General features: G+C 46.0%; 1 protein-coding gene across 9 annotated transcripts in view; it reads left to right on the top strand.

Moving 5' to 3' along the window:
- CLASP1 (cytoplasmic linker associated protein 1) overlaps positions 1-14,049 on the top strand; it is a 271,572-nt gene that overhangs the window by 162,390 nt on the left and 95,133 nt on the right. For 8 of the 9 annotated variants that reach the window (XR_003793859.1, XM_029224716.1, XM_029224715.1 and 5 more), the window contains 4 exons: positions 1,148-1,225; positions 2,732-2,899; positions 3,498-3,547; positions 4,130-4,300. Coding sequence is in view for 8 of the 9 variants with exons in the window: in XM_029224716.1 (XP_029080549.1) it covers positions 1,148-1,225; positions 2,732-2,899; positions 3,498-3,547; positions 4,130-4,300 (467 nt within the window). In the remaining variant the exon portion in view is untranslated. Of the gene's footprint in view, positions 1-1,147; positions 1,226-2,731; positions 2,900-3,497; positions 3,548-4,129; positions 4,301-6,457; positions 6,482-14,049 lie in introns of all 9 variants that reach the window. The other variant, XM_029224723.1, reaches the window with a different exon arrangement.

The following is a 14,049-nucleotide window of genomic DNA, read 5'->3' as shown; positions in this document are numbered from 1 at the left end:
TATTCTTTCTGAGTTATATTTGGAGCTGATAGATGATGATACTGTGCCACCCGGTTTTTCATGGTGTGTTGTGTAGTTTGTGAAGAACTTTACAACGTACTAAACAGGTTACGAGTAGTGGGAGTTTAACACATGAGTACGCCTGGAGTCCAGTTCAGTCCTGCAGTGCTCAGAGACGAAAAAGCCAGGCCTCCCAGAGGTGGAAGTTCATCTGAAAATACTTTGGATCGAGAAGATGGTCACACATTTAAAAAATACTTTCTTGTTCTTTAATCTCTTGGGTATTATGTCCTCTTTATTTGGTGATAGCTTTGGAATTTAGAGTGGGAAGGTGGAATGAGGGATTGAACACCGGGGCCAGGTGAGCAGGGCAGGAAAACGTGATTGACTCAGATGTGGCCTCATGTGTTTATTCACTTCCGCTCAGCCTTGCCGCTTGGCAGGTTCTCACCAAATGCCTGCTGGATGAGTGAAGGACTGAGGACTGAGGTGGGGTGCTGGTAAGACTGGTGCCTCGCCTTTGTCCTGTGAAACTCTTCACTCCAGTCATTGCCCTTTTCTTAAAACCGTTCAGTATTCAACGAGACAGTTTAACGATTTCTTCTCAGCTAGGGTAGAACGTAACTAAGAGAACACCTGTGTATAAAACAGAGACATAATTTCATAAAATTGTGCATGTTATGTATGTAGTGGAACTTGAAAAAACATTCTTTAATTACAGAAACCTGATGCAGAGAGTCTCTGCAGTATTAGGATTATTACCAGCCCATTATAATTTCCATGGAAACTTGTTCTGACCATGGAGAAGGAAGGGTTTTGTTGTTTGAGTTCATAAAAGATTGAACTAAGTAAGCATGGCCCGAAATACATCAGCCGTTACTTTAAAAAAAAAAAAGTCCCAGGAGAGTAGGGTTATCAGGTGCTTAGGTGGGGAAGGGGTGGGAATAGGTACTGGGGCAGAATCATGAATGAGTTAGCAGATCTGTGGAGTGTGCTGATTTTCTAGGCTGCGTGTTTGTTGACTCTCTGGGCACAAAGGGCCTATACCTTCCACGTTGCCGTTTGGGAGTTATTTCTCAACACCTGTTTGTATCCGCATAAGACCATATATTGATGATTGCTCCCGCTTTGTCTTCTAAATATCCAGACACATATCAGTATTAGCGGAAACAATAAAGAAGGGAATACATGATGCTGATTCGGAAGCACGGATAGAAGCCAGAAAGTAAGTGTTGGCTGAACACCACTTTCCTGATTCACTACTTTTATATTTCAGGTGCCCTGTCCAGATCGCCTTATGAAAGCTTATTAAGTCACATGGACATGTTTTGTTAATCATGACCTTTAAATATGACCCACAAGGCCACTTCAAAACATCTCTCTAGTTTTCTGTTTCGAGGGTTGTTGAGTTGAGTGTCCAGGCCTGAAAGACTGGTACTATTTGAACATAAAGTGGACTGAGGTAGACACAGAAAGCCCATTTTTAAATTTATGAGAAATTGCTGCGTGAGCCGGCAAAGCACTTGTCTGCGTGCCCCGTGTTTTCTCTCACTCACTAAGCTCTGTGGGTCCCAGTGGCTTGTTGACCTGCCGTGAAGAATCCCGCTCACGGAGATCCTTTCCCTGGGATCACAGCTCTGCAGGCATCGGCGGGGTGGCATGCCGGGGCAGTGAGCCCCCCCAGGAGGGAGGGGGGCTGATCGCAGACCACAGCTCGCTGTCCCCGCTCGCGTTTGGGGCCGTCTGGCCGTCAGGACTGGTTATGCTGCGGTCGTGAGGCTGGGTCTCCACGTGCAGTGCCATCCTGCAGGTGAAGTTGCCATCGTGACCATAAGTAGCTGAAGCTTGACGCCAAGATGTCCTCCCTCTCGGGCAGCTCAGAGAGAAAAAAAGCTTCCCGTTTTGCCCTGTGGCTGTTTTTCTGCGCTTTCGTAGTCGACCGGCTCTTCTAATTGACACGGGTTAAAGCCAGTCCTTACATCCTGGAACACTGCAGACTTGCTCGGCTGCACGAGCACACCCTGACCTCGCACTTCCTGCTCCGACTGCTCTCTCAGTTAAGCCGTAGTTCCCTGGTTTCAGAGTGTGTGGAGGACTCCCGCTTGACCCTCAAGTGCTCACTGCAATCTCGTGCTGGGAAGTTCCTACCAAAAGAAGGGACATGACAAGCGGTGGCTAAAAAGTAAAAACTAGGAGGAGCGGATTTGTGAACGGTCTGCGTACGCTGTTCTTCACCCTCATCTTGTATTTGGTGCCTCCACCCCAGTTTTTTCTTGTCCTTTGATCGTAACACAGTACAGGTTTCAAGTAGCTGTGAGCCTCGTCCTGGTTTTCTTTTGTTCTCGTTACCTAAAGCCATTTTAAGTACTTGGAACCAGGGAGTGTCACATTGCATTTATAAAAGCGTCCATGACCGAGTCCCCCTCGCGTTCTGGGTGTCGTTCTCGTTGGTTCGGCTCCATCTTCCCTGAGGCTCCCAGTCTTGCGAGTCAGGCTCTTTAATTTCCATTTTATCCATTTCATTAATGCGACTGAGAGTCAGACAGCTGGGCCGGAGTCACCAAGGACGGGAGCTGGGAGTGAGGATCCACCAGACCTCCGCGGTTCCCACGCTTCCTCAGGCCGCAGCTGCCGCCAGTCGCAGGAGCTGGTGGTGGGGGGCGGGGGGGCGGTCCCTCCCTGACAGCGTCCCGGGTGCATACCCGTTGACAGGAGGCTGCGTGTTTTCCAGGTGTTACTGGGGTTTCCACAGTCACTTCAGCAGAGAAGCGGAGCACCTGTACCACACTCTGGAGCCCTCCTACCAGAGGGCTCTGCAAAGCCACCTGAAGAGTTCGGACAGCGTGGTGTCGCTGCCCCAGTCGGACCGCTCATCCTCCAGCTCGCAGGAGAGTCTCAAGTAAGGGCCCGGCTGTGAAGAATGGGCTGCATGAGCACGCAGACTCTCCCTGTGCTTTTGTCTGTCTGCGTGCCGTTACCATTCCCCCTTAATTCAGGTGGAGGCTGGTGCTGGGGAAGATGCTGTGGGGATGGTGAGAAACGAGTGGCCTGGTCCCTGGTCCCTGGTCCCTGAGGCAGGTAGTTTGTACTTAAATTTACATGGCAGTCCTGGAACACAGTATTGGAGTAACACAAGCGAGTTGTTCAGGGTGTCTTCTAAGACAATAGAAGCGTTAACTTGGAGACAGCTGTGGAAAGGGAGGGCTTTCAAACCCTGGGACTGAACGTGCTGCCATCTTCTCTCTACCAACAGGGTACCTCTGATCCCTGTTGCTGTTTAAGACTTCCCTCCGTGTGTTTGAAAGATAGTCCAAAATATAATGATAAAGCTTTTCCGAAATCGGGGGTTTATAAGGTTGTGGTCCAAGGTACCTGTAGAATTCTGGGAAGCCTGAAGCAGTTCTTTATTATCATATTCTCCCGCTGTAGATTGTACTTGTATCAATGCAGATACAGTGCACCTTTGATAATAGACAGACGTGTCCCTTTATTTCCAGTCGGCCGCTCTCCGCCAAGAGAAGCCCTACTGGCAGTGCCACCTCCAGAGGTAAGGCGGGCGCCGCGGGGGAGGCCCTGAGCCTGGGGTGGGCTGAGCAGCGGCTGGAAGGGTCTGCGGAGGGCCCGCCATGCCCCGTGCTCCCACCGGGCCGGCAGACCTGTCCTCGCCCACAGAGCTGCCACGGGGGGCGCCCCTGTGCTCTGCGCACTTGCCGGGGGAGCGCGGGCCGCTCGGGATGTTCCGAGCGGCAGGCAGCTGACGGCTGTGGGAGGACAGGAGGGGACGTTCCCGAGAGGGGGAACGTCCAGCTCGGGGCGCGCCTTCCTGCCACCCTGGCCAGACACGATCGAGTTTTCATTACTTCGCTGCTCACGCGAACTGGAAACGTGGTCCATTTCTGTGGGGTTTATGGTCTCTGATGACGGGGGCTCGCGGAGCTGCGGCCACTTGTCACTTCCTGCAGCATCGGCTGAGCTGTGTCCGGCGAGCAGGAGATACCGTCGGCCGGCGCTGTGTGCTCCAGCCTTTGTCAGAGCTTGACTCCTGTTCTCAGGAGAAGCAGGGCACGCGTCAGCGATACACGTCTAACGTTCTTACCGTCGTTGCTAAGGTTCCCTCCTTCCCCCGCAGCTTCCACAGTCAGCAGCAAATCCGTGTCCACCACGGGGTCCCTGCAGCGCTCTCGAAGCGACATAGACGTGAACGCAGCCGCCAGCGCCAAATCCAAGGTCCCCTCGGCTCCCGGTGCAGCGCCCTTCAGCTCCGCAGCGGCCTTGCCTCCGGGCTCGTACGCCTCCTTAGGTAACCAGCCCCGCGACCCTGCCCCCGAGTCTGCCGTTCGAGATGACCCTTAACCTCTGCTCCAATCCGTCCGTGTAGCAAATTACCAGGAACCGGAGTTGAGTCGGTTGCAGGGCTGACCTTTCAGAGTACGTGCGTCTGGGCGCTGACCTGCGTGCTGACCTCCATGCTGGCCACTGGTTTGCAGCCACCCTTTGGTGGGTGTCCCTGCTTCTGGGGCGTCACCCTGGTCGGGGACGCATGCCTCAGCGCCCCGTGCCCCTTCCCGGCTGCCCAGCCTCCTCCTGTGTGGCCAGGGCTGGGTTTCCTCCCCTCCTGACCTGTGTGGAGAGCCTGAAGGGGGTGGGGGGGGGGGGCGCTCCGGAGGAGCAGGAGGGACTCAGCAACCAGCATCGCCTGTTGTACAGAAGGGTGTCTTCCTTCCCTGTGTCACCTTGGGAGGAGCGGGTACCTACTCCAACGAAAACCCGGAAGAGTGAAAAGATTATTTTCAAAGGAACATCTGACAGAGTGCTAGGTCAGTTTCTCAGCAGACGCTGCGCACGTACTGGGGGTAAGGCTGATAGTCTGAGTTTGTTTTTGTGAAGAGCAGAGTTGTTCAAAGCCAAAGTCCGGAGACCTCGCTGGATCCATTTTATTTTGGATCTTAAGGAAACGAATACAATTCAAACTTCACGAAACGTCGAGACTGATTACTTGTGCGGTTTACAGACTAATTCCAAAGTCAGTCCTACAGCTAATATTCTGAAGGCATGGAAGCAGAGCGAGAGAACACCGAGAGGAGGTTACCAGGCCCGACCTTGAGTCGCTCAGTGACCCTGACCAGGCTGTGTTTCCTCTACCCATAAATGAGTTGTAATAATAGCCACCTAATTCAGACACGGGGTAGGGACAGATGACATTATATAAAAGTCCTTTGTCAACCATTGTCCTATACGGCGAAGGAAACTGCGGTTGTGATAGGAACGTTATTAGTTTAAAAGGTAAGGTGTATGTTGTGGGACATCGTTAAGTCGGTCTTGTTTTCTCTACAGAAATGCCTCATTGAGATTGGGCAGATGCCCAGTAAGGGCTCTCCTTTTCTCTGGTTTCTTTAACTCTTACAAGATCACGTAGGCGTGTTTAGGATCCCATGTTGGTGTGTGGTTACCAAGAGAGAAGTCAGGTAGGAAGGCTTTCTGTTCATTTTAGTTCCGTCTGATCCACCTTGAGAATCTGTAGTTAGTGTTTGTTCCATTGCTTGAAAACCTGAGTGAAGTTACAGCAGTCCTTGTTTTTCGGTGCATGATTGAGCTATTTTAATATGGACTCTGTGGACTCCGCTTGGCGCTAGTCAAGGCACTTGGGTCTTCCGGTCTGATGACACAGAAATGACCTTTTAGAAGCGCTGATGGTAAATTTTCAGCCCAGTGTTACCTCCTCGAATGACAAGACTGGAGTATTCCCCATTCTCCCAGCATTTCCTGAGAGCTCGACCTCTGCTTTCCTGATGTCCAAGTCAGCAAGAACCAAAAATATCAGCCCCCAGATATAACATAACCCTTCGGAGGAGCAGTTACAAGTACTACCGAGGTAGACACGTTACGTCTGTGAGGAGTGTAGCGTTAAAGCTCATGATCCTTTTCCAAATTTCTAGAGTCCAGACGTGTGAGGGGAGACACGGAGCCCCTAGGCCCTGACTCAGGTACCGAGCTGGACGGTCTTGCTGCTCGCTGTGTGGCTGGGACAGGCCTTGCTGCAGCCAGCTTCTCGGAGCTGCTCACTGACTGTCTCTGTCCTTTGGGTGTCCTTTAGTTCCCTGCCCCCCCTTATTCTGCTGGTGCTTTGTTCCAAAAAACAGGGGACTCTTCAGAGGATGAGGTTGGGCCACATCAGAAACACAGTCAGTCTGTCAGCTGAGGCGCGACCCTGGGCTGCCCTTTCGTGTTTTGTCTTCTGCAGGCAGAAGCACATTGTCCTAAGCTGATTTCGGTAGAAGGTGCACCACTTACTTGCTTCCGACTCTGCTTTGCTGTTGAACTTGTTTCCCTTTTAATTTTATTTTAAACTGTACTTTTGCTTCTTTAGTAGCCAATAATAACATTCTGCTTTTTAATTTTTTTGATGCGACTAACTGTTCCCTGTTGTCCCTTCCCTTGTTTTTTAATTTGCTTAAAGATGGCACTGCCACCAAAGCGGAGGGTAAGCAGTTTGTCTCTGTGGCCGAGCTGTGTTTCCCTCTCACTGGTCCTCTGTCCCCACGAGTGTTGCCTGGCGCCCTCGCCCTCCCCGGGGTCCCTGCATGACACGTTGCACGTGCATCCCTCCACTCTTTCTTCATCCTGTTTCCACTGGGTTTTGCCTTCCCCCAACCTGAGCTCTCCTCTCCTTTCTTGTGTGGTCGTTGTGCTTGTGAATTTGGGCCCTGAGTGTGCTGTACGTGGCGTCGCTCTGAGCCCACACTGGGAGGAGGGTCACGTGACCTCGTGGGTCCCAGCTGCTGTCACCCCTGAAGCACCGCCTCAGCTTCCGTTTCGTCCTCCTCACTTTGTGCTTTTGTGGGCCTCTCAGGATTTGCCTTTCCTCTTTTAAACATAAATTTAAGTGTCAATCGTCAATTCAGGTTCAAGGCTGGTGAAGGTTTTCCAGCAGGTAATTTCTAGACGTGAAAAGAATTGTTTCCTCTCCCCTAAAACTGTTGAATTGTGTGATACCATTTCTGTTTGTCTCACTGACGCATACGCCATTCATTCATGTACCTTGGTTCATCCACTCAGCAGCCTTGTCCTCTGTGACACACAGGGATATAGCTGGTGGAAGAAATACACAAACCCACGTCCACTTTGTTTTCTTTTTGTCTCATTCTCAAGAGGCCCTTTCTGATGGTTCATTCTTTTGAATTTTAGATGGAGCTGTTCTCATTGGTACAGGTCTTTGATTAGAACATGCTAGACAAGATCGACCTTGCAAAGTCTCTAGATAGTAAGCACGATGTTTCAAATAGTTGAAATTTAGAGTTAACCTCGTCTGCTTAAGGGAATGGCTTAGACCCATGAACCCTCAGGATGATTTAACAATTAGGAACTGCTAGATAACTTTCCTGTATTATTTAGCCACTCTAAAGGGCCAGCCAGCAGAGTAGACTGGGTTTTATCTCGAGATGTGCACTACTTCCTGAGGGACTCGCAAAGGAAAAATCGGAACGGAACTTTTAAAAAAGACGAGCGTAGTTTCAAGATCAGTGTTCTTTTCTGTGTTAAAAAAAAAAAAAAAAAGATCAGTGTTCTTCACACTCATCTCATCGTGAAAATCACCTGGGTGCTTGCTGCAGGGGCAGAGTCCTGGGCCCTGCCCCCTGAAAATGCTGACTAGCTTTGGAAGGAGCAGGGACTCTGAACATTCACCAAGCCCCGCTGGTGGTTCTTGGGGTCGGATAAGTTTTTTGAAATGAGAAGTTTCCAGGATGAAAAATGGACAAAAGGCCCGTGTCACGACGAGGGCGTCATTTGTGATAGGAGACTGAGGCTGGGTGTGATTTTCTTCATTTCTTTCCTTGACATGAGTCATTTTATATTTCTCCTTCCCCAAGAAACCATCCTAAGTATTTCCTCAGCCTAGACGGATGCGGAGTGGAGGGCAGAATACAATAATGTATTTCGTCTCATCAGATGAAAAGTGAAGAAGTGGTGTGGGAAGTTATACGTTTTCTTTGCAGAATGCCCTGCTTGATTTCGTACACCTGTATAGCACAATCAAAATCAGCCCGTGATTCCGTGCAGCAGTGGGGATTTCGAACTTCTTTTTTTTTTTTTTCTTCTTTCTGTGAGTTTTCTTTTACCTGTCCAGAGCAAGATCAGAAGGTTGCTCACTTAGTTACTGTGCAGGAGGCTGAGAATGAGAAGTCTTTTTCTGGTTCTCCCTCTTGTAGGAAAGTGGAGGTTGATCTGTGGGCCCTTAATCTTATAGAGTTCAGAATCAGCCAGAAGAGAACCTTATCGGGGCAGCCCCGTGCGCCTTGGCCTCAGTCCCAGGGCCATCCAGGCCATCACAGAACTGGCCGCTCAGAGCCTCCAGCCTTGTGTGATGACAAGACAGAATACAGAGGCCCCGGGAGGCCTGTGAACTGGAGCCCCTCTAGGCCGTCATTTCTGTTTGTTTCAGCTCTGAAACTTAGCAGGCCTGCTTAGAAAAGCTACACATGCAGCGAGTATCACTTAGCATCTTGTCATGAGTTTTCTGTCTGAATTTTAGGGATCATTATGGGCCTTTTGAAGATTTGTTAATAAAGTCTGTTGACTATTTTACTATCTAGCTCCTGAGGCGAGCGCTAGGCACTTGCATCACGAGGCAAAGATATGACTTTGATTCAGTGGTTGGATGCTCTAAATTCAGAATTCAGGCAATACATTTGAAACCTGGCCACTCCCTTATTATCGTAATTGAGAAAAACAAATAGTCTTTGGGAGTTACCTATCCCACATACCAAGTAGCCACTCTAATGTTTATGACTAATCAGATAAATATTTTTTGTGAAGGACTCAAAGCTCAACTTTTGGACGAAAGTTTATTTCCAGGTTATCTTTCAGTGTGTTATTATGTTCAGTGATTTGGGGGATTTGGAAAAGGAAGCACTGATAGTGTCTTTTACGCTGCTCGTGAGAGAGTTTATTATGATTACCCTGGACCCTTGAGCAACATGAGTTCGAAGCGTGTGGGCCCACTATAGGCGGATTGTTTTCAGTAAACTTACAGAACTGCACAGTCTGTGCAGGGCAGCTGTGGGACTCGAGCATCTGTGGACTCGAGCATCCCCGGCCGGCCCTGGAACCAACCAGTCTCTGCGGGTACCAGGGGTGGCTGCAGATACTCCAGTTGTGTGGAAACGAATGACTCGCATCTTCTCATCTCATGCTTTTTTTTTTTCTTTTAAATTTAGCTGCTGGGTTTAGGAAATGTATTATTCGTGTTTTTTTCCCCCAAAGAAATAATTTTAAATGAAGAGTTAAAATACTTCAGTGACCTGTTGGTACCAACAACTTAGTGATGGGTTCAGAGCGTAGGTAATCATATGTTAACTAAGTGTAGTCAAAGGCCATGCTTAACTACTGGTGATTTTAATTAAGGTTACACAATAAAAACTATGTAGCCTTGTCTGCTCTTCTGGAAGAGGAACTTAGATTTAGTTCTCTTTTACTGGGAAATAAAACATTTGGTATTGCTGTATGTCTGTCGAAGAGCTCTGAATTTTAAGAAGTTGGCCTTTTTACACAATGAAAAAATATGTATGTATAAAAAAATAAAAGTTGTAAACTTCTTTTACTTTTATCTTTAAAAAATATGAGTGAAGTTATGGAGCGGCGGGCGGTACCTGTAGGTAGCAAAATTTACAGGTGATCAACTTTCCAAATTTTGTTTCTTTCAAAAATGCCACGTGCGACTAGAGAGGTTGGGCTTTTTGTGCCCCAGACAGTGGGTGTAAAAGCAGGTTCCTGGACCCAGACGTCCCAACTGGAGAGTGAGATTTACCTGGAGACCTTTTCATTCTCACGCCTCAAAATGGAGACAAAGACCCGAGTGGGGAGAGGCTGTCGAATGATGTATAACTGTCTTAGGCTAAACTGGATGTGGGAAAACCATGCTTCCAGGTTAAACCAGTTCACAGGTTTGGTTTCCAGTCCTGAGGGCTTTTCTAGAAGAATGGCAGTGTGACTGGCTGTTATTAACGGGCCACGAGATACGGATGTTCTGTCTTTATTCCACAGAAGTCAAGGGCTGCACTGCTCTTACAGGTCTGTTGTCCTCTGGGTCTGCTTTTCTCTGGATGTGTGTGTTTGTTGATGCGCCTCTTGTCTCTCCCTCCAGAATTATTTTTCTGCTGTAGCATTCCCTAATACCCCATTTCCATGTCTTTTACTTAACGCTGACATTTTTTCCTTTTTCACATCTTCTTTCTGTCCCTGTCAAAACACGGTATGAGTGAATATGTCATTAACAGGTCATAGGGTAGAACTGAAGTATATTTTTACTGTTTGTTGCATTTATTGAGCAGGCTTTCTTTTTCCTAAAGACCGCAGAGTATTTTATATCATGTCTTTAAAACATACAGGCACTTGCAGTAATATTGCCAAATTAATAGGATGACTAAACCAAACCATACCTCTTCCAATAGGGGAAAATATACATCTGAGCACAATACAACAGAGGCCCTTTAAACTCCCAAAAACGGATTTTAAGGGTGCTCTGAGGTTACTCATGTTAAGTCCCTAGGTGAGAGTTAAGAGTTGGCACTCAGCCAGCATTGTAAAAGTGCTGTATATCCATGAAAAGGTGGGCTTGGGGAGAAGAACCTTTGAAGACATCAAATTGACATGATCTCTCTCTTGACTTTGTCCCAGGCAAGGGAAAACCAGCCTCCCCTAATTTGTAACTAAACTCTCTTCTCACACAAGTTGTGCTTTCAGTTTTTGTTATCTGTGGTATCTGGGAAACCCCAAACTGATGAATAAGTGGTCTGCGTTTACAGCCTCCACGGGAAAAACGGTGAGCTTCTACAGAGGAAGCCACTGTCAAATCTGGTTTCTCAAGGTCCCCACAGATTAAACTCTGGCAAATACGAGCTCATAGTCCAAAATTACATCCATGGTGAGTGAGAAACAGCCGAGAAAAAGAATAAAAACATAATTAATCCTTCAGGACTTGAGGGTCTTTTATGTAATATGAAATTGCTATATTTAAATGTTTAAAGGAAATAAGGAACCTGTATTTTTAGCAGCATGTAGAATTTAGTAGTCTGAGTGATCCTCCCAATTGAGAACAGATCACCCCTCTGGAATAAACGTAGTAAAGCCACTCACTCATCTGCAGACTTAAGCAAAAGCAGAAACCCTAGGAAGTGAGGGCCAGAGCTGGTTTGCATCCTGAGGTTTTTGGCTGAATCCTGGAGACCTGGGGCATTTGCTCAGGACGTGGAGTGACAGGAAGTCACTGCATCCTCACTGGTGAACAAGAGGTTCACTCTACTGAAGAGAAGAGGACAAGAGGGAGTCTGCCCATTTTAATCTTAAGTACTGGGTGGAGCAGGGAACGTAATCTTCCCTGAGAAGTTGCAGCCATAAATTGGGCCTTCGTGCAGCTTTCTGGTCAGAACTCATGCTACCTTTGTGGTCTGAGAAACCCAAGCAGATAAGTCATGTTAAAGTGGCTGTGGATTGCTTGTATCCACAGGACGCTAGAAGAAGCAAACATAGGTCCTCATTGGAAGAACTCACCTTCAATCTAGGTCTTAAAGAATTCCCATAAAGTTCCAAGAAAATAAACCATTTTGTTGCCTTAATGTTTAAAGAAATAAAAAGAAAAATTGAGAAAGACAAGCAGGGGAGTAAGGAACTATAAAGAATGACCAAGCAGGCTTTGAAAAAGAACAAATGGGTCCTCTAGAAATGAAAATATAGTAAGTTATTAAAATTTAAAACTCGATGGGTAAATTGAGCTGCAGAACCAATGAAACTGAAGAGTGAACTCACGAATTCAAGGTAAGAAAACATCGTCCAGAGTGATGTGCAGAAGGGACAGAGTTAGAAAACAGGATGGGGTGTTACGTCCCACGGGAAGTAGTGAAGAAATTCAACCTATCTAATTGAGTTTTAAGAAGAGAGACTGGGGTGGAGACAGTATTTGAAGAGGTGGTGGTTGGGAATCTTCACGATTGTTGAAGGACACTGAACCGTAGATGCAAAAAACCCGGTACATCCCAGCCAAGACAAAAAGAAAATCCACAGTGAAACACATCACAGCAAAACTGCAGAACACCAGAGATTAAAAAAATATATATATTACAAATAGCCAGAGGGAAGAAGAGACTACCCACAAAGGAAAGCCAGAGTTTAAATACAACTGGGGACCCTGGAATCAGATCGACGGAGCATATCAACGTCCGTGTCCTGTTTCTGACTTTCTACAATAGTTTTGTAAGATGTTACCATTGAGCGAAACTAGGTAAAAGAACACACGGGATCTCCGTGTATTATATCTTACAGTCAAATCTGAGTGTACAATTATCTCAGAATAAAAAGTTTAAGAAAGGGGTGTAGAAGTTGTGCTTTTAATAATAATATTTTAATCTGTAAGACTGTTACCTTAGAGATAGCAAAGCATATCTTGAAAAAAATTAAGACAAAAGGAGGAAACAAAGGAGGTTAAAAGGAAAATGAGAAATCAAGACAAATAAAAAGCATGCCTGTAAGTGGTAAGAACAAGCTCAAATGAACTGAACTTTCCAGTTAAAATAGAAAGATTATTAGACTTAAACTTTTAAAAAAGATCTAGCAATATGATACTTAAAGAGATTAAGCCTTTAAGGCTACAGATAGAGTAAAAGACAAAGGATGAGAAATTCATAGTAAAAGAAAGTTGTTGAAGGTTTATTAATAACAGACCCAAAAAAGGCAAAAAGAGGACTTCTATGTAATAAAAGAGTCAATAAGTCACTAAGGTGCAATAGACCTAAATTTTTATGGATCTAATAAAACAGCCTCAAGATATACAAAAAAGAATTTGCAAATTAATATTTATAGTGGGTGGTATATAAAAATACAAATTTTGAATAACTAATACCTTAACATAGTTCCAAACTCAGAAGATATAAAGAGGTATGCAGTTTCCCCATATCTTTGTCTTCCATTTATCTAGTTATCACCTCTTTCCTTCAACCTCAGTATGTTACTGCTTTTAGTTTCATTTTTATCCATAGTTTCTTTGCATAAAGAAGTAATATAGGGAATTCTCTGGTGGTCCAGTGGTTAGGACTCCACGCTTTCACTGCCAGGGGCCTGGATTCAATCGCTGGTCAGGGAACTGAGATTCCACAAGCCGTGTGGCGCAGCAGGAAAAAAACAAACAAAAGAAATAAATAATATGAAAATTACGCTTTTCCCTTTTTTAAAACATAAAAGGTAGCATATTTACGTACACTATTCTGCATCTTCATTATTTTCACTTAATTATAGCTTAAGATTCTTCCATGTTAGGTTGCAGAACCTCTTCACTCATTAATACTGCTGTACATTCCCCTATGTGGATTAACTTGAACAAACCAAACCCATATTGATAGACATTTGGATTGTTTTCAGAGTTTTGCTGTTACAAACAGTGCTGCCACGAATTACCTTTTATATACATCATTTTGCATGGACACAAGAATATTGGGAGGATAAATTACCCAAAGTGGAATTGTTGGATTAAAAAGTGCACGCATTGGTAATTGTGATAGGTATTGCCAAATAGCCCTCTATAGGGACTGTGTTAATTTTAACTCCCACAAAGAATGAATGAGAGTGCCTGTTTGCCTACATGCCAGAATGTTAGCAAATTTTTAAGATTTTTGCCAATCTTGTCGGTGATAAATAGCATTCTTAATGTCATTTTAATATTCTTTTCTTACTGGGGGGCTGAACACTGTTTCATACATTTAGGGGCCATTTCCATTTCGGTTAAATATCTATTCCTAGCCTTTGACCATTCTTTATTGGGATGTGACCGTGGTGTGTTGAAGCTGGCTTGAACCAGTTCATCAGATTCCAGTTGTTAGATTTTCAGGAATTTTATAAGCTGGTTTACATTATATCAATGGCCTCAAATAGGCCACGGTGGGAATATTTACACCAGGGAATTGCAAAGCACCACAAGTCAGCAGAACACTCCCCCAACCACCACCACCACCCCCTGCACAGTTCCCTTCTAATTGCTAAACATTTACCAGCACACTTGCTGTT

Source organism: Monodon monoceros, unplaced genomic scaffold (assembly GCF_005190385.1).
Source record: "Monodon monoceros isolate NGI ecotype Baffin Bay Population unplaced genomic scaffold, NGI_Narwhal_1 Super_Scaffold_16, whole genome shotgun sequence".
NCBI lineage: Eukaryota > Metazoa > Chordata > Mammalia > Artiodactyla > Monodontidae > Monodon > Monodon monoceros.
Note: the sequence above shows the minus strand (reverse complement) of the source record. Positions and strands in the feature narration are given on the sequence as shown.